This window comes from Stegostoma tigrinum, chromosome 2 (assembly GCF_030684315.1).
Source record: "Stegostoma tigrinum isolate sSteTig4 chromosome 2, sSteTig4.hap1, whole genome shotgun sequence".
NCBI lineage: Eukaryota > Metazoa > Chordata > Chondrichthyes > Orectolobiformes > Stegostomatidae > Stegostoma > Stegostoma tigrinum.
The window spans coordinates 114,873,963-114,892,792 of record NC_081355.1 but is presented as its reverse complement, the minus strand read 5'-3'; the positions used below and the strand labels follow the sequence as shown (position 1 = coordinate 114,892,792).

At 39.0% G+C, this 18,830-nt stretch overlaps 1 protein-coding gene across 2 annotated transcripts in view; it reads left to right on the top strand.

The window, feature by feature from the left end:
• The window catches only part of cubn (cubilin (intrinsic factor-cobalamin receptor)), a 283,762-nt gene that overhangs the window by 52,603 nt on the left and 212,329 nt on the right, over positions 1–18,830 (top strand). For both annotated transcript variants that reach the window (XM_048561565.2, XM_048561555.2), the window contains exons 14-17: positions 2,855–3,033; positions 6,025–6,190; positions 8,157–8,382; positions 9,867–9,997. In XM_048561565.2, coding sequence (XP_048417522.2) covers positions 2,855–3,033; positions 6,025–6,190; positions 8,157–8,382; positions 9,867–9,997 — 702 coding nt within the window. The remainder of the gene's footprint in view (positions 1–2,854; positions 3,034–6,024; positions 6,191–8,156; positions 8,383–9,866; positions 9,998–18,830) is intronic.

The window sequence follows — 18,830 nt, the reverse complement described above, 5'->3', positions numbered from 1 at the left end:
TAGGTGTGAGGTGATCAAAGATAGAGATAAGGATGTAGCAAAGCAGCTCCATAGCTGCAATAATGTCGTGGCAAATAAGTGACAAAATTTGGCAAGAGAAATTTTGGGAGTGTAGTTGTAATTGAAAAGGAAGAGAGTTTCATTCAGCACAAATAAAAGAGGAAATAGGGTTTAGAGGGGAAGTAGGACGTGTGTGGAGAACAATCTATGGAAGCAATCAGAGGTGGGCTTATCTTTACTGAGCTTTCAGTCAAGGTCCCTTAGCGATGGGCAGCAAACACTCTCTTTTCAAGCAACACCCACATCCCATGAAAAGAGCAGTAAAAAACAAAGCATCACTTCGGATGTTCAGTATCATTCACGTGTACAGTATATAGTAATGGGTCTGAAAGAGTTAATGCTTGAAACAGCATTAAGCTCCACCTAATCTGCTAATGTCATACTGGCTTGAGAGGGAATAAGGCAGAACAGCTTCAGATATTATGAAGTACATATTTATATCTAAAAGTCTTCTCAGTCTTTGTTTACCTTACTGATGTAAATTGGACATATGTATAACCATACAATAAACTACATATTGCCAAAACTCATTCATGTTTGATTTTCTTCTACTATAAACGAAATAAGACTTTAGACTGGGCTAAGGAAAGGTGCTTGCAAACCCTACCCACAAATATCACATGGTAGTTGGTGGTGTGTATCATTCTTAAAATCACGAGGTAAGTGGTGAAAGATTCCTTTGGATCCAGGAGAAGGAATTTCCAGAAGATGAAGTGAGCTCACTGCTTTAAAGACCTGTGAGCAGATTGGCTAGAAAGTATCTCAGCAAAACACATCATGGCCTCTTGTGGTGCAATGGTAATGTCCATACTACTGGACCAGGAGACCAAGATTCGATCCCCACATTTTTCAAAGGTGTCTACTACCATTACTGAATGTTTTGATTTTAAAAAAAGTCATCAGAAACTCAAGGAAAGACCAGCAATTGAGAAATAGCACTCTAGGCTGAAGCTTCACCTCTCGACTTCAGGAAGTAGAGTGGAGGACATGCCCCTATTTGTATAATATCTGTTGAGGTAATGTTCAAGAACTTCACGTTCCTAGGAATAAATACCCAACATCTATCCTGGTCCATCCACGTTGACACTACAATCAAGAAAGCAAACTAAACCTCTACCTCCTTAGAAGGCTCGGGAAATCCGGCATGTTCACAATGACTCTTACCAAGTTTTACAGATGCACCATAGGAAGTATCTGAGCAGGATGCGCCATGGCTTGGTATTACAACTTCTATGAATGCAGCCCAGCTAATCATGAAAACCAGCCTTCCTCCGTCTATACTTCCCGCTGCCTTGGGAAAGCATCCAATATAATCAAAGACTTCTCTCACCTGGGTTATACTCTCTTCCATCAGGCAGAAAATACAAAAGATCAACAACACGTATCGACAGATTCATAAGATAACAAGGTGTAGAGCTGGATGAACACAGCAGGCCAAGCAGCATCAGAGGAGCACGAAGGCTGATGTTTCGGGCCTCGACCCTTCTTCAGAAAGCAACAGATTCATGAACAGCTTCTTCCCTGCTGTTATCAGACCTACGAATGTACCTCTCATGTATTAGTGATGATCTTTCTCTGCACCTTGACTGTAGCTGTAAAGCTATAGTTTTCATTCTTTTCTTCCTTTGACGAACTGATGTAAGATATTGTCTGGTTGGCACACAAAACAATATTTTTCACTATATCTCAGTACATGTGAGAATAATAAATCCAACCAAATCAAGAAGCACAGGAGAAGCAGTGCGAGCTAGAAAGAGCATACATTCTAGTTTCATCCAGCAGTTGAAGGTTCCATCAGAAGCAAGAATCTGTAGAAGCATTTCTTGTCACGGGCAAAAATGTGAACATTGAAAAAGAAACAGACTGCTTGCAGTTCACACTGAACATTGCTGCCATAGCATGCAGACACCATGTGAAATGGTTAACGAACATAGAAAATCAAGGGCAATAGAAGTACTTTACATTAAGTTTGCATCACTGGGAACATTGTGAACAATTTAAACGGACACTTTAAAAGTTATAGCAGGAATGGAATGGTTCAAGAATGTTACTCACCTTACAATCTCAAAGGCAGTTAGGATGAGCAATACATTCTGATCTAGCCAGTCACACCCACATCCCATGGAAGAATAAAACCAAAGGATGCCAAGGTTATGGTTAGAGATTTACACTGTGGTTGTGATTAAGGGAGACAAAGCAGGCCTGTTAACTCAGGAAGGGGAATGTAGGAAATTGACCCAGAGGTTGAAATCTCCAAGGTTGGAGAATTGCTCAGTGTAAAGGCATTTCACTACATACTTCAAGAGAAAATGCAACATCCAAATATCCTTTTCATTCTTCACAATATAAATACACACAGTTTGAGATTTTGAATGTTTGCTGTATAAAGTTTGGCAAAGCGTCTTTGCATGAACTCGATAATTTTACTTTTGCACTATCAATTTGCCTTAACCTGACTTCAGTCAACACCCATGCATGTACATATTCCAGCAGCCCTTTGAATAATAACAGAGAGGAACCCATGGCTGGTTTCCCTGTGCCCCAGCCCAACAACACCAGTGGGAGATTGTACAGTGATCTCAACTGGAATAAATTAACTTCATGCACAATGGGGAGGGGTGAAAGGAAGTCTGGAATCTGCCTAATCAGTGGTTCTTTTCCACAAATGAGCAATGCGTAATCTACTGAGGCATTGTAAAAGAATTCCATTAACTCATTTTTAGCTGCAGTCTTTATTCCATTAATGTTCTCCTTTTTCACTGTTTCCAAATTGTTTCCTGATGTTTCTGCACAGCATGCGGTGGCACACTGAATGGCAATGGAGTGATAAAGTCTCCTTATTATCCTAAGACATACCCGCATGACAAAGTCTGTGAATGGGTTATCAACCAACCAGAAGGACAAGTGGTCACACTCAACTTCATTTCCTTTGATATTGAGAATGCTACAAACTGCAACAATGACTATGTGGAGGTATGAGAGCAAAGAGTTTTAATCAAACAATAGATGAAACTATCATTGACGTAAATGCTTACTATTCATACCTCAGAAATGATCAGGTATTCAAAAGAAATATGCTGGTCATTTGAAACACAACATTTTATGTTAGCACCCAGACAGATAATAGTAATTAAGAATAGAACGCAAAACTAAAATAACTGTCCTTCCAGCATTTCTCTCAGTTCAAGAGTGGTTGTTTTCACCCTTTCAGTGACTTGTTGTGTTATCTATTGAACATTACATTGATGAACATCTGAAAGAGAAAGGTAAGTAGTTCAGACATGGGAGTAGTATCTTGTAGAGGTGCTGGAATCTCGCTTGCCAAGTGAACAGTCAACAAGAAGCCCATGATGCCTCTTTCTAGGAAGGCCCACTAAGTTACAGGCCAATCAGGCAGTGACAAGGCAACCAGAGGTTCTCACCCTGGAATCTTACCCTGGTGTGTTGGTTGAGGGCCTACCAAGCTAGTGTTTGCTGCCAAACAGTGACAGTTAGCACATGTCCTCAGCAACGCCATAGAGAAGCCCATAGCTGCTGCTGGAAGGGCACCTCCCTGACATCCCAGGATCACAGAGGATCCAGGCCACAGTTACACAATTGTGAGGGAGATGTTTTGCAGCTTGGACCTGTGGTAGATGTATGCAATGGAGTAGAATATAAAGGTGAGGTACGCTAGCTCACAGTGGTCCCCACTCTACATTTTATTCATGAATGAATTTGATTGAGGAGCGATCAGTCCTTGCTTTCCCTGAGGTTACAAGTGGCCCAAATGGTTTGACCTGGTATGCGCACTGCATGGCAACAGGCCCACTTGCTGTTAGATTAATCCCAAAGGCAATGGAATGAAGTGTTTAAAGGGTCCTTAATTGGCCATTAAACGTCTCAGTAGATGTTGGGATTAGAAAGCCGACTTTATGCCTTTCCATCCTGAATTTAATTCTGAAAGTGGTGGGAGGGTGGTAAGTTTCAGGTAAGGCAACATCCTGCCTAACTAATTATCCCTCCCACCAGTAAACCTGCGACCAGGAGAGCAGCAGATTCTGCCCAATGTTTTCTCTAGTTCTGAACAAACCTGATATGTTGTCTTTCTCTTCCAAACCAATGTATTTACAGCTATTTTCAGTTTACTTTCCAAATTTTCTTTCTACCATGCATCAGCATTTTGCTTGTTTTTGTGTTTTTCGTTTAACTTTGCACCGAACCACCTAAATATTTTTCCGTACCTCATTAAGATCTTTAAAAGTGCATTCTCTTCTTTATGTAAGCCATAATTTTTAAAAAAGCAGTACAAGCAGTCTCTTTCCATTTAATTAATTTTCTTAAATCTATTACTATTGTGACATAAGTCAAAAGTGGAATTCCTCTGATTTTGAAAATGCTGATGTTTAAATAACAAAAGCAAAAAAAAACTTTCTTACAGCCATGTTCACTGCTTATTAATGTCGAAAAGATGTTTGTTGATCCACTTCATATGAAATACTTAGTGCCCTTGTGTCCCTACCTCTGGGCCAGGAGGCCTTGGTTCAAATCCCATCTGCTCCAGGGGTGTGTAATTACAATTCTAAACAGGTTAATTAGAAAATAGTGCCTTTTCCGAGTCTTTACATCGCTCGTCGATGTTGTTGTACTCTCTAGCGTCATCACAGACCAAGGGTCCGGGTGATACTGATGTTATATGAGGCAGGTTGTTATTGTCATTAACGGAGACAGATGTTATGTGCACATTTGATGTTCTTATGTCTCGGTGAAGGGACTTAATTCACCGTTTGCGGTTTTTCCTCACTTGTCACTGAAGAGTTGCAGAAGTTCGAGTGTCAGTGACAGAGTGAGTCTCGAGGTCTTTTGGGCGAAAGTGTCGTATCTCTCGATGCCGAGGAATGTCATGAGGTGGTTATTCATATCCAACCACTTGCCTCGTGCGCCCATCACGAAGCCAAAATAGCTGGGCACCTCGCCTCCAGTCAGTTTCGTAATCTCGGCATTCAGGTGTTTATATTTTTCCACTTTTTCTCGCCATGCTGTTTCCAGTGCTTTATTGTCATTTTCGTACCGCACTGTGACATCTACGACCGCGATCTTCCTGTCTTTCTTAAATATGAGATCGGGTTTCCATAGTGAGCCGTGTTTATCGAATAGTCTGGGCTCTACGTACGATGTCCAGCCGTACTTACTGACGTGTTTCTGCAACTGGTCAGCGATCTTATTATGGCGTTTGATTCGAGCGTTCTTAACGAATGGGCAGTTTCCTGAGATGTGTGGTAGGGTCTCATTTGCCATCTCACATCTACGGCATAGTTTGTTTCTGTACGGCCTACCTCTAGATATTGTGGTTCTTGTCGGGTATAGGTTACACCGCAAGAGCACGCTGTTAATGAATCTAGAGGATTTTTGTTGTACTCCAGCCTTAATCCAAGAGTTAGAGATCTTGTCATCTCTAAAGTACTGGATGCCAGTTCCCTGACATTCCAGCTTTTGCCACTTCTCGAATTCCCACTCCCTCCAGCCTGCATACCTATTGGGTGGTTTCGGTCGCCCCTCGTTTGCCTTTTGTGCTACCGGCATCATGTCTTGGATGTCAGCCAAGTTATGGCTTAGGAATTCAGTTGGATCTATACCGTCAGTGGAAAAATAGCTGAGCCTTCTTGCCATCCTTGCCAGACTGTGGAATGGGATCCTTTGTTCTTTACTGTGTCTAGGCTATTTAAACAGAAGCCTTCTGACTTCACCTTCATACAACAGGAAATTACATTAGGTATTTAAGATAGTGAAATAACCTAACGGCACTTTCAATGCTTTCAATAAAGTAGTTGTCTTTTAGCATGAAGCTGTACTTCTGTTTGGGATTCTTTGTATGCATTTTAGTGTTTTATGTCTTTTACATGAAGAAATTGCCTTTCTTTTGGAAGAGTTATTCATTTTTCTCCAAATGAGTTGCCAATCTGAAATGAATTTGTTTGGTACTAGGTCAAGGATGGACCTGTGATAGACTCTCCACTGATTGGTAAATACTGCGGTACCAACATTCCACCAATAATCCAGTCAATGCAGAGGTCAATGTTTGTCAAGTTCAAAACAGACTCCAAAATAAGTAGCCATGGATTTCAAGTCAAGTATGGATCAGCCGTGAAAGGTAATTTAAAATACCTCCATTAATATTATCTATGCTCCTTTCTCTTGTTTTAACATTCTTAAGAAATTCGGCTGCAGTGTATTCAAAATTGCAAGGTAGTGTGAACTCTCCTGGTACTAAGCATGAGGTAGGATATTGAGCTTATAAACCCACATACCTGATATTGAAGCACATATCTAAAACCATGATGGGCATGGAATGGGTGAGCAGCCAATGTCTTTTCCCAATGGTGGTGGGGTCTAAAACTAGAGTGTATAGGTTTAAGATGAAAGGGGAAAGATAGGTAAGGGACCTAACAGAAAACCTTTTCACACAGAGAATGGTGCATGTATGGAATGAGCTGCCAGAGGATGCAGTGGACAAAAACAGAAGTTGCTGGAATAGCTCAACAGGTCTGGCAGCATCAGTGGAGTAAAAAATCAGAGTTAATGTTTCAGGTCTGGTGACCCTTCCTCAGAACAGTGGAGGCTGGTACAATGGCAATATTTAAAGGGCATCTCGATGGGTACATATCAGAAATAATATGGCACAAGTAGGAAAGGTTTTTGGGATATGGGCCAAATGCTGGCAAATGGGACTACATTAATTTAGGATATTTGATTGACATGGCTGAGTTGGACTGAGGGGTCTGTTTAAATGCTATACAACTCCCTGACTCTATAAATCTATATCTTAGTAATTATGATTCTGGGCTAAACCCAAAGGTTATTTAGTTCAAATCCCATGACAGTAAGCTGTGAATTCAATAAATTTACTCATTAATAATAGAAAATTGGTGATGAAAGCTGTTGACTGTGCTGCAGAGAAGGAAGTCTGACCACTCCAATTCTGTCTGATCCACAAGTCATGCCAGTTTCACACTTCATGGCTGACTCTCAATGCCCTCAGGCCAACAAGGGATTGGCAATAAAGGTGGACTTGGTCATATTTCAGACAACCAGAGAATGGACAGTTTAGTTCTGCAGGTGAGAGGAACTGGCCAATTGTCAGGATATTACATTGCTGATCAACAGAAATTACAGAAATTATATGAATTAGTATGCTGGATTGACATTCTAATTAATCTCGTGCTCATGAGCTCATCTCTCCATATGGTATAGTTAATATATTCCATAGGCTGAAGTTGAATTCAAATTTTTCTTTAAAGTAATGTCATTATTAAACTGAGATAATAAAATGTGAGGCTGGATGAACACAGCAGGCCAAGCAGCATCTCAGGAGCACAAAAGCTGACGTTTCGGGCCTAGACCCTTCATCAGAAGTGCTCCTGAGATGCTGCTTGGCCTGCTGTGTTCATCCAGCCTCACATTTTATTATCTTGGATTCTCCAGCATCTGCAGTTCCCATTATCTCTGACTCACTATTAAACTGAACTTGTTTGAGAATATTTGAATGTTAATTGTATTTTGCTTCTTCAATTGACGTTTTCGGATGTGGAAAACACCATTTTATTCATATTGATCAGCACTTTTAACAATCAGAAAAGCAGCATTGTAAGTTTTATAATATAAACCTTACAGTGGTAATGTATCTGGAAATGTTAAGGGCTACTGTGGCTGTGTTGTAGTGTCCCCACCTCTGAACTATGAGGCCTGGGTTGAAGACCCAGAGGAGTGTAATAACATATCTTAGCTCTTTGATCTAGAAAGTATCTATGGGAGGATCTATAAATATACAGGCTTCTATTATAATAGATTATAAACATTAATTATGTTTCATCTACAACATGAAATGTCTGTGTACCTTGAAATTTGCACAGAACCTGTTGAGTCCAAGGGACCTGATGTAGACTCTTGTATAAATGGATTAGTAGAATCTCTTTCTGCTATTGGTTTATTTGAAATAAAATGAACATTTTATTTAAAGAAAGTGATAGAATGAATTGACAGGACTAAGAATATAAAAGTGCTTTACAATTCAGTCTCCCCTGTTGAAACAATCAATGAAAAGATAATTTTCTTTGTAGGATGTACTGAAGTTCTGACAAAACCAGTAGGTACCATTTCTAGCCCTGGATATCCGACAGATTATCCACACGGTGCCAAATGCATCTGGTATATCTCAGTTCAGCCTGGAAATGTCATTCGTCTCACATTCGATTTCTTTAATCTTGAATATCACATGAACTGCGCCAAGGATTATGTTGAAGTGTTTGATAATGGTACAATTTTTTATGGCAGACTAATAGGAAGGTAAGAAATGATAAACTTTTATGTTTTGTGTCTGGTGACCCTAATAATTAATCACATTTCCTGAGTATTCAATGTTCAACTTTCACAATCCAATTCTTCTGAACATACAAGTCTCAAAACAATTGACATAAACTCCTCACTCATTTTAAAGGGCAGCTGGCCTCAGCACATCTCACCCAAATAATTTATTTGGCAATGGTAAGATTGTAAGGGTCAAGATGGGGGAGGTATGAAATTTGTTAGGCAATTTCATCAGACATGGAACCAGAAGCTTTGGAAAGGGTGCAGAGGAGATTTACTAGGATGTTGCCTGGTATGGAGGGAAGGTCTTACGAGGAAAGGCTGAGGGGCTTGAGGCTGTTTTCATTAGAGAGAAGAAGGTTGAGAGGTGACTTAATTCAAATATATAAAATAATCAGAGTGTTAGATAGGGTGGATAGGGAGAGCCTTTTTCCTAGGATGGTGACAGCGAGCACGAGGGGGCACAGCTTTAAATTGAGGGGTGAAAGATATAGGACAGATGTCAGAGGTAGTTTCTTTGCTCAGAGAGTAGTAAGGGAATGGAACGCTTTGCCTGCAACGGTAGTAGATTCGCCAACTTTAAGTATATTTAAGTCGTCATTGGATAAGCATATGGACGTACATGGAATAGTGTAGGTTAGATGGGCTTGAGATCGGTACGACAGGTCGGCACAACATTGAGGGCCAAAAGGCCTGTACTGTGCTGTAATGTTCTATGTTCTAAATCTTCCATGTGAATAAAAAAACTCCTGTACTTGTCTACCTCTATGGCCGTCTTATCAGGAGCGATGGAGAATCTAGAAATAGTTAGCAAATGTAATTATATGCAGGCAAAATAAAAAAGGCAACAAGCCATAGAATTCTTTTTGATGCTTATGTTGTATCTTGCTTTACCATTAAACAGAAATTCTATCCTTGATTGGTTATTAAGACATCTGAAAACAGCATTCATAGTTATATAATAATGAATTTAATGGGCAGTCACTTCAGCAAGTTATGTAAGGAAGCAACTAAACAGATTGCTGTTTGCCTTTCAAATTTGTTTTGATCACTCAGGGTAAAAAGACTATTTCTGGGAGAATGGAACAGTCTCTCCTCACAGTTCATAACTGTCACTTGTAATTGACTTACATAAGACAAAATCCTTGAGTGTTCGTCATATGAGTTTTAAACTGGTTTCCAGAGCTCTTTTTTAGGTAAAGTCTTGCTTGCCTTGGATGAATTTCCACAAAAAAGCATGGAAACTTGCATTTTGCCACTGGTGACGTAACACATTTTTGTTTTTGTGTGTTTTCCCAATAGCTACCAACCCTCTATATGTTCACGTTGTATACTGAAAAAAAAATCTTCAGTGTGATTTTGGAAAATACAACTTTTATTGGATTTAAAGTGACATGTTTGCTTTAATTGTTGAAGAAAGCTAACATTCTTGATAGTAAAGTCAACATTTTCACATATTCTAGGTTCTGCGGAAGGTCTGTTCCTCCTTCTGTGACCAGCAGTGGCAGTTTGATGAGCCTTCTGTTTGTGTCTGATTCAAGCATAGCCATTCAGGGATTCGCAGCTAGTTATGATTCTCTTGATGCTTCCTCAGGTATTCTGTTACACTGTTATTCTGTTGAATATTTTCTAAATATTGTAATAATGAACAGCAAGGTGAAGGTACAGATAATGTTTCTTTAAACTTGAATACGCTGCACCTGACAGTTGTAACTACATTTTTCTTGCTTTGGCTGTGTTTTTGATATTAATATTGCCATACCATGTATTACATTGTGGGAAATGTTGAAGTGGGGACATGGATGAGGAAAATGGGATGGGAAAATGATCTATGGACTTCTCTTCCCCAGAGCACAGTTGAGGTTCAGTCATTGAATATAATCAAAGCTGAGTTGGAGAGATTTTTGATGTACGAGGGAATCAAAGCTTAAAGGTAGCAGCCGGAAATTGGATTCAATGTCACAATCAGAACAGACATCATTTTCTCCAATGATGGAGTAGGCCAAGTGGTCAAATGGCCTGTACCTCTCGGTTTTTTATGTTTTTATGTTTAGCACCATACAATCTACTCCACTCAAGAGATCACACCCACAGCGTTGTTTTTTCTACATGTTTATGATTAGTACAGAAATGACAGCAGGTTTCTGACATCACCCAATAGAAATATTGGAGTCATAGAGATGTACAGCAAGGAAGCAGACCCTTTGATCCAATTCGTCCAGACCAACCAGATATCCTAGATAAATCTAGTCCCATTTGCCAACATTTGACCCATATCCCTCTAAACTCTTCCTATTCATATACCTATTCTGATGCCTTTTAAATGTTGTAATTATGCCAATCTCCATCATTTCCTCTGGCAACTCATTCCATACACACACTAGGCTCTGTATGAAAATGGCGCTCCTTAGTTCCCTTTTATATCTTTCCTCTCTCACCTTAAACCTATGGTCTCTAGTTTTGGACTCCAGACCTTGCCTACTTACTCTATCCATGCCCCCCATGACATCATAAACCTCTATAAGGTCACTTCTCAACCTCTGACGCTCCAGGGAAAATAGCCCCAGACTATTCAGCCTCTTTCTATAGCTCAAACCATCCAAACCTGGCAACATCATTGTAAATCCTTTCTGAACCCTTTCTAGTTTCACAACATCCTTCCTATTAGCAGGGAGACCAGAACTGCATGCAGTATTCCAATAATTGTCTAACCAATGTCCTGTACGACCTCAATATGACCTCCCAACTCTGATACTCACTGCACTGGCTAACGAAAGCAAACATACCAAATACCTCCTCCACTATCCTGTCTACCTGCAAATCCACTTTCAAGGAATTATGAATCCGCACTCCAAATTCCCTTTGTTCAGCAACACTCCCCATGACCTTACCATTAAGTGTATAAGTCTTGCCCCAATTTTGCCTTTCCAAAATGCAGCATGTCACATACCTCCATCTGCAGGTATATTCTTTTTTAAAAGAAGCTAATTGAGTAGTGGCACACATAACTGGTGTGGTCTGAATGCTGTTTACAGAGAGAATCAAGGGTTATGGGTGTATACAGGAAAATGGAGAGGAGCCCACAACCAGATCAGCCATAATATGACCAAATGGTGGAGCAGGCTGAAAGACCAAATGATCTATTCTTACTCCTAAGTCCTATGTTTTTTTTAATATCTTTTGCTGTAAAGGTAAGCAAGCTGAATCATGATTGAATTTTAATACTACTGTTCAACAATATATGTGGGATGTCATCATCAACACTCAGGAGGATCTGAAAACAGGATGCACTTTTTCACTCAAACAGTAATGGAAATCTGGAACCCTTTGCTCAAACTGCTCTGGATTTTGGGTCAATTGAAATGTTATGGGTACCAAAGGAGATAGCCAAGGGTGGAAAAACAGAACTAAGGTGCATATTAGCCATGATATATGAACATTTGGGTGGACGTGATATATAACTGACAAAACTCATGCTACCTACTTCATCGCTAACACATAGAGAAAGGAACTGTACTTGGCTATACCATTACAGAAACAGTGGAGATTTACATGTGTGAGACTCAGCATGATAAACAAATACAGAAAGAGGCATATGGACAATATCTTACTATTGACAATGGAAGAGGGAAATCAAATACCTCAGCACTGACCACAGAAGAATGTTTGTATGCAACACCAATTGTCCACCATTCACATTGATTTGCAGCTGGACAAGATTTACTGGATTGTCATGACTGCATGAATTATTACACTGACAACCAATTTAGGATTGTTAATTGGGTTTGCAATGTAGCTCATTTGCACAAATTAGAAGCTACATTCAATAATACACAGGGCCTGGTTCACTGCAAGCAGAATGGGGATGTGCATCTATTGAATCTGCTTCAACTGAAAAATATAGGTAACAGTCACTTGCTAGTTCATTTATCAGGGTAAGGTCTTGAGCAATCAGACCTGGTCTGCCTGATTGGAAATCTAGAAAATTTCAAATCAACTTGTTCAGTGATATTATTACACACCTCTGGAACAGTTGGGAATTGAACCCAGGCCTTCTGGCTTAGATATACACCACTACATGGCATGAACCCTCTCTCCTTTGAAATTTAAACAAAGCCTGGACATTAACTGTCAGTTATCATTAATAGCTACATTCTCTGTAGGAATGCCTCTATCAATCAGAATCTACCACTGACCACTCAAACCTCTCCTCTCATACGTTATAGGTGTTGTTTATCCCCATTATGGTATTCTTGTGAATTGTTCAGACAAGTGTGAGCTGAAGATCTTTGTTAAAATGTGTCTTTCTTCAGCAATATTCAAGTTCTGTTTTACTAAATGATTATTTCACTTTTGTATGTTGAGCAGTCATTGTTAGAACTCCATATTAGAAGTATGGATGTTGCCTTTGATTTGACTTTGAATACAGAACAAAATGGATGTAGAACAGAGTATTCATCACTAATGCATTGATTCTATTAAAATTGTGATAAATCTAAGTAATTAGAAATGAAAAACTTTCATTATGAACATTTTGAGCGCAGAAGTGATTAGCAATGGGAACCACAAAAAGTCCCCAACATTTCCACTTATTTCTTTGCAGCTGTGTTAGTGATGACAAAGCAGAAAGCTTTCCCCAGTGGATATGCCAAAACCAAACCATGCATTCATTGTGATTACTTTATTAAGTTAAATCAGCAAAGTTGCCCTGAGGTGGTATTTGTAGTAGCAGTGACAGATGCTACAGCGTGTAAACTTGAAATTTTCTATAGGCTGAAAGTATAAAGAATTAAATCATGATAAGAGCTTTTTTTTTGCCCAAGAGTTAAACAAATATCTGTACGTAACTGCGCTGAAAAATAATGAGAGATCAAGTGGGAAGCCATTGTACCATCATGGCACACTGCAATTTCAAGCAATTTTTTTAGTTGAAGTAGCAGGAGTTTGAAGTGTTAAACTCTTAATTTGTTGTGAATTCAGATTTTAAAATGGACAGGATTTTCACCTTTTGAATTGACTTTGATTGCACTTAGACCACAAGACCATAAGATATATGAGCAGAATTAGGCTATTCAACCCATCCAGTCTGCTCCAGAGATTATGACTGATGTATTTCTCAACCCCATTCTCCTGCCTTCTCCACATAACTCTTGATCCCCTTTCTAATCAAGAACCTATCTATTTCTGTCTTAAATACACCCAATAGCTTGCCTCTGCAGCCTTCTGTGACAATATGTTCCACAGATTAACCACCCTCTGGTGAATAAATTCCTCCTCATCTGAGCTCTAAAGGGCCATTCCTTCACTCTGAGACTGTGCCTTCAGGTCCCAGTTTCTCCTACTACTAGAAACATCATCTCCACATCTTCTCTATCCAGGTTGCTCAATATTCTGTAAGTTTCAATGAGATCTCATCTTATCCTTCCAAGCTCCACTGAGCTCAGACCCAGAGCGCTTAATTATTCTTCATATGACAAACCCATCATTCCTAGGATCATACTTGCAAGTCTTCTCTGGACCCCTTGCAAAGTCAGCACATAATTCCTTAGATATGGGGCCCAAAACCGCTCACAATGTTGCAAATATAGTCTGACTAGAGCCTTATACAGCCTCAGCAGTGCATCTCTGCTCTTATATTCTAACCATGTTGAAATGAATGCTAACATTGCCTTTGGCTTCCTAATTGCTAAGTGAACCTGCATATTAAGCTTAAGAGAACCCTGAATTAGAACTCTTACATCCTTTTGTGCTTCAGATTTTCAAAGCCTTTCCCCATTCAGAAAATAGACTATGCCTGTCTTCTTCCTACCGATGTGCATAACCTCGCACTTTCCAACATTGTATTCCATCTGCCACTTACTAAGTTATTGTTGCACAGACAACCTTCAATTTTACCCCTGGCAATGTTCCTTATTTTACATAGAATTGAAATAGATTCCAAAGGTGCTAGTAGCTATTTGCCATCTTTGATTAAAAACACCAATTTGGCGGTTTTCTAAACCTGTTGTTAGTGATTGCCCTGTAATGATTGTTGGTAAACGCAATGTCCTATTTTCTCTCAGTGTCATGAGACATAATTGGCCTCTAAGTTTGAATGTTCATTTGAGCCCTTGTAACTTACATATATGCTGAAATGGTTTAACTTTAAAAGTGCATGCATGACGTTTGGCAGGGGACACCACACATTCATGTTAACAGGTCTACTGTCAAGTTTCACAATGACCATAGTTCTGCATCTAAAATATCTTGAATTCAAATAAAGGCTTCTTTTGACCTGAAAGCCTTCATTATATCCTGATGAAGTGGGCCATTTTGTTTTAGCCTATCACAGTCTCCCTCAGTAAAGGCAAGGGTTATTTTATCAACTAGATTTTAGAGTTGCTTTCCTCAAATTTGGAGGGTCAGTGCGGATTCAACGGACCAAATTTCCTGTTGCCACATTATAGGGATTCTATGAGTGTTGACTGCAATTGCTTGTCTTACTGGATTTATGTTTTGAAAATGGCATTGTATCCTGCAGTGGCTTAAGCCAGACCTAATTTCCATTGCTTTTCCTAAGACTGCCTTTTTATCAACTGCTTATTTTACAGGCATAGGCACAATGGGCTGAATATATTCTACTGTTCCATGACCTTTGTATAGTTCTGTGGTTATTTACAGTAAGAAAGTTGATCAGCATGGGAATTTTTCAGGATAATCTAGTGCCAATTCTAGTCTTGTGTAAGGAGTAGAAAATGGATAAATACAAGTCACTGCTAGAAATACTGCAACAGCTATTGTTTGGCCAGACATTTGGCCAGACTAAATGTGGAATTTGGCATCTTGACAAATATTTTCAACTTATTATTCACAATTCAGTGGCCCAAACAATAACATGCTGTCCATTATCATTGACCGTACTCGATCATTACTACATTTGGTGTCATCTAAATTAAACCTTAAGTCTCTTTAAAAGTAAACATCCTTGTTTAAACTGAGTACAATCATATCATTTTCTTCCTAGAGATTTGTACATTTGGTGCAACAATTCATGCAATTGGGCTCCCTCTTGAATCCTGCCTGCTCCTTTGGAAGCTGAGCTGGTAGAAGGAATAAATACAGAGGAAAAATACTGATCTTTAATGCAAGGGACTCTTGGATTGATGTATCATTCAGTGTTGTACTAACAGGTGGCCAAGAACTTCTGTCAGTATAGTAATGTGACAGTTTGCTCATACAGTTTTTAAAAGTCACCCTTGAGAGCCTCTTTTTGGTATATTCTTGTCCCCTCTTGCGAGGAAAAGTTAATTAGGGAGGGTGCCTTGGATTTCACTTTGGGGCTAATATGGATCTCACGGTATGAGAGTGGGTCTAGATGTATCACGTATGATGACCGTGTATGATCTTCTCTGATATAAATGACAGCTGGAACTTACACATGTTCAAGGAAGATGGTAGAATTCCAAAACCTTCCTCAATGACCTAACCATGCTGTTGATGGATTTATCCAGTTGAGCTGCCATCTTCAGCTTATTATTTGACATAGCCCCGGTGCCTGCATTAATTCCCCAAGATCCAGAAACAGCACCTTTTAAAGCTAATCTTATAGGGTTGTTTTACAAATGTTCAATCAGGGGTTGTCACATCCCAGAAATCCAGCTAACACTTTTCCTCTTCATGAAATCAACACATCTTCCTGCTCGCTTTCATTTGGTATACTCCACTCTGGTTCACTGCCTGAGGGGAAATATCCCTGTGCCCAGGAGAGATTGAGTGACTTCTGTCTGCTCTGAAATGTTGATAAGGCTGTAAGTTCCAGAGTTTGAATATTCCTTCTTAGTAACATGTAGTGGAGGTAAAAAGAACAAAAAAGGTTATTGTTGCTCTTTTGGTCAGCAGAGTTGCAGTAAAAGAAGAAATATAGGAGTTTCGTTGTTTGATGTGCCGACAGCTATTACAAACCACAGAAGGAAAAGATTAAAGAGAAGCAGATAGTCAACATGAACTTGCAACTAATATGCACCAACTTACTTCCCCAACTCTACATTTTCATCTAGTCTTGCTCCATCAAATTTCTCCACCTTTTCCTCATTCATGAGAGATAATGGGAGATATATTTCACATGTAGCCATAGTAGAAAAGTATCAGATATGTGCATACAGCTCTTATTAGGTATAATGATGTATGTGCAACAGTTACAACCTGTGAGACTTTTATTATTGTTACCTATGAATGAAAATGTAAGCTGTGAGGAAGATGCAAGAAATATTCAAGAGAATAGTTATGGGTAAATAACCGTTAATGTTCAATGATTCAGTGACACAATGTCCATATCAAAGAAATGGTGAAGCACACTTCATCATGAGTCAATACGTTCACAACAGGAAGCATGACAGAAAAGACAGAAAATCATATTGCATTCAAGTGACCATAGCGTTTGGTTAGCATTCCAGTAGATCTTTTAATTTCAGTGACTAAAAGACCACACCATATCATAAGGATTACATTTCCTACAGTTCTTTTGGGTGTAAGGTGGTAAATTTATTTTGCATACTAGTGTTATGTCTTGCAAAAACAGGCTTTCAATCATTAATCATCAGGATTGAAATGTCAGGGCGGGGCGCAAGATGGAGCCCAGAATTCATGGTTTCACTTTTGTCCTTATATGTAAAACAATTTTAGAATTGGTCAGATGAGCATTTTGGGTGTGGCCAATTGAACTGCCAAGTGTTTTCAGGTCTTATACTGTGTACATTCTTACGAACATTCTTAATGCATTACAGAGACTACACAAAACAGATTTACCATGCACTTCAAGTAAATAGCTTACAACTAAGATAAGCTTAAGTGATTGTTTATTTTTAATATTTTCTGAAAGTAGCAAAACTAATTTTTAAATATTGTTTTAAAGTAGCTTCAAAGTCTCTAAAGTGTTGGTCTGAATGTGAGGCCTTCAGGATGTGAATCAAAAGGAAAATATTAAAAATGAGTTTTGAAATAGTTGATGTATTTTATGTTTGGAATGGAGACACCCTGAAAATATGCTATGACTAACTGGAAGAACTTAGGAGACAGCTTCTGTTATAGTCTATCTAGTGTTCTAGTAACAAAGGCGGCATTTACTGTAATTTCTGTGGGGCTGTTGAAACAGGATTATTATTGGCATAACAAATCTGTGCCAACTATCTTTTTGACTTCACATCAAACACAAAGCTCAAAAACCGTTATGGTCTGATCTGTTGCAAATCAGCTGCAAGCAATATAACAAAAAGAAGCAGACGAGAGCACTGAGATGCTCAGTACTTACGAGAAAAGCAGTGTTAAACTCTTGTAATGGAATCAGATTGACTGAATAGTTATAGCAGTTCCCTTATTATAGCAGTGGCTTTTGTTTCACAGAAGGAATTTTATCAGTAGTAGGGAAGAATGGTTAACACTGACCATTATTAATACCTTCATTAATGGGTGCAAATTTCGACATTTGGATACAATGGACAACTTCCAAGCAGAAGCTCATGCAATGACTCATAAAGCTTTTTCCTAAACTACGCACTAAACTGCAGGAAAAGGTCTGGCATCCTGTGCACATTATGATTTTATGGTTTCATGCTTCCAGAGCTGCACAAAAGTGCTTTGTGCTCCGTTTGCACTGTTGGCTGATATTCCACAGCTTAATGAAAGGCAGCAGGATAAAATCACACAATTTGTGGCCACAGTCTGGATTGGTTTGATTTTCCATTGCAAAAAATGCACAGCGAAAGGATTCTTTTTCCTTCATTTCTAAATGTGTGCACAATGATATAAAACAGCCAACAAATATTCAGAGTTTCATGTGACTAGTAACTGTACAAATGGTTCTGGATTTGGACATATAAAAGTAAAATGTGTGAGTTCTGAGTTGTGTTGAACATGGCCTATTGAAGCAGAAACTCTTTCTCCAGTACAGCAATGAAAGCAATCCAAATGATCAAATAAAGCTATGTGTAAAAACTGAATATAATGAGACAGTAATTCGTGATTTAACTTTTAAAGTCCAACATAAATTGAAGAGAAAATTGCTTACAGGTTCTACTATGAAATACTAATCATTACAAATGAGGCAGTGATCAAATATCCTCATTGGTTTGCATTGAAAGCCATTTTAAAAGTGCAGGAATCTGTTCATGTTAGGCTGGCATTAACAGACTTAGGTAAGAATTTCTACTTGTTCTTAAGAAATATGGAATCTCTTACAGTGTCTGATGCCACTGTACCTGGTGGGGTAAGAAAAGGTGGGATCACGTTGGATGACCTCACTATTAGAACTCCCACTCTTCTTGCCTCACCAATATTAGAGTTAGGATTGCAAATAGTTATACACCTGGTGAAATCAAGTGAACAATTTTGATATGGAGCAGGATCAATGCTTGGGTGACAATTAAGTGGGGAGTGCTTCCCAGCATGTTGTT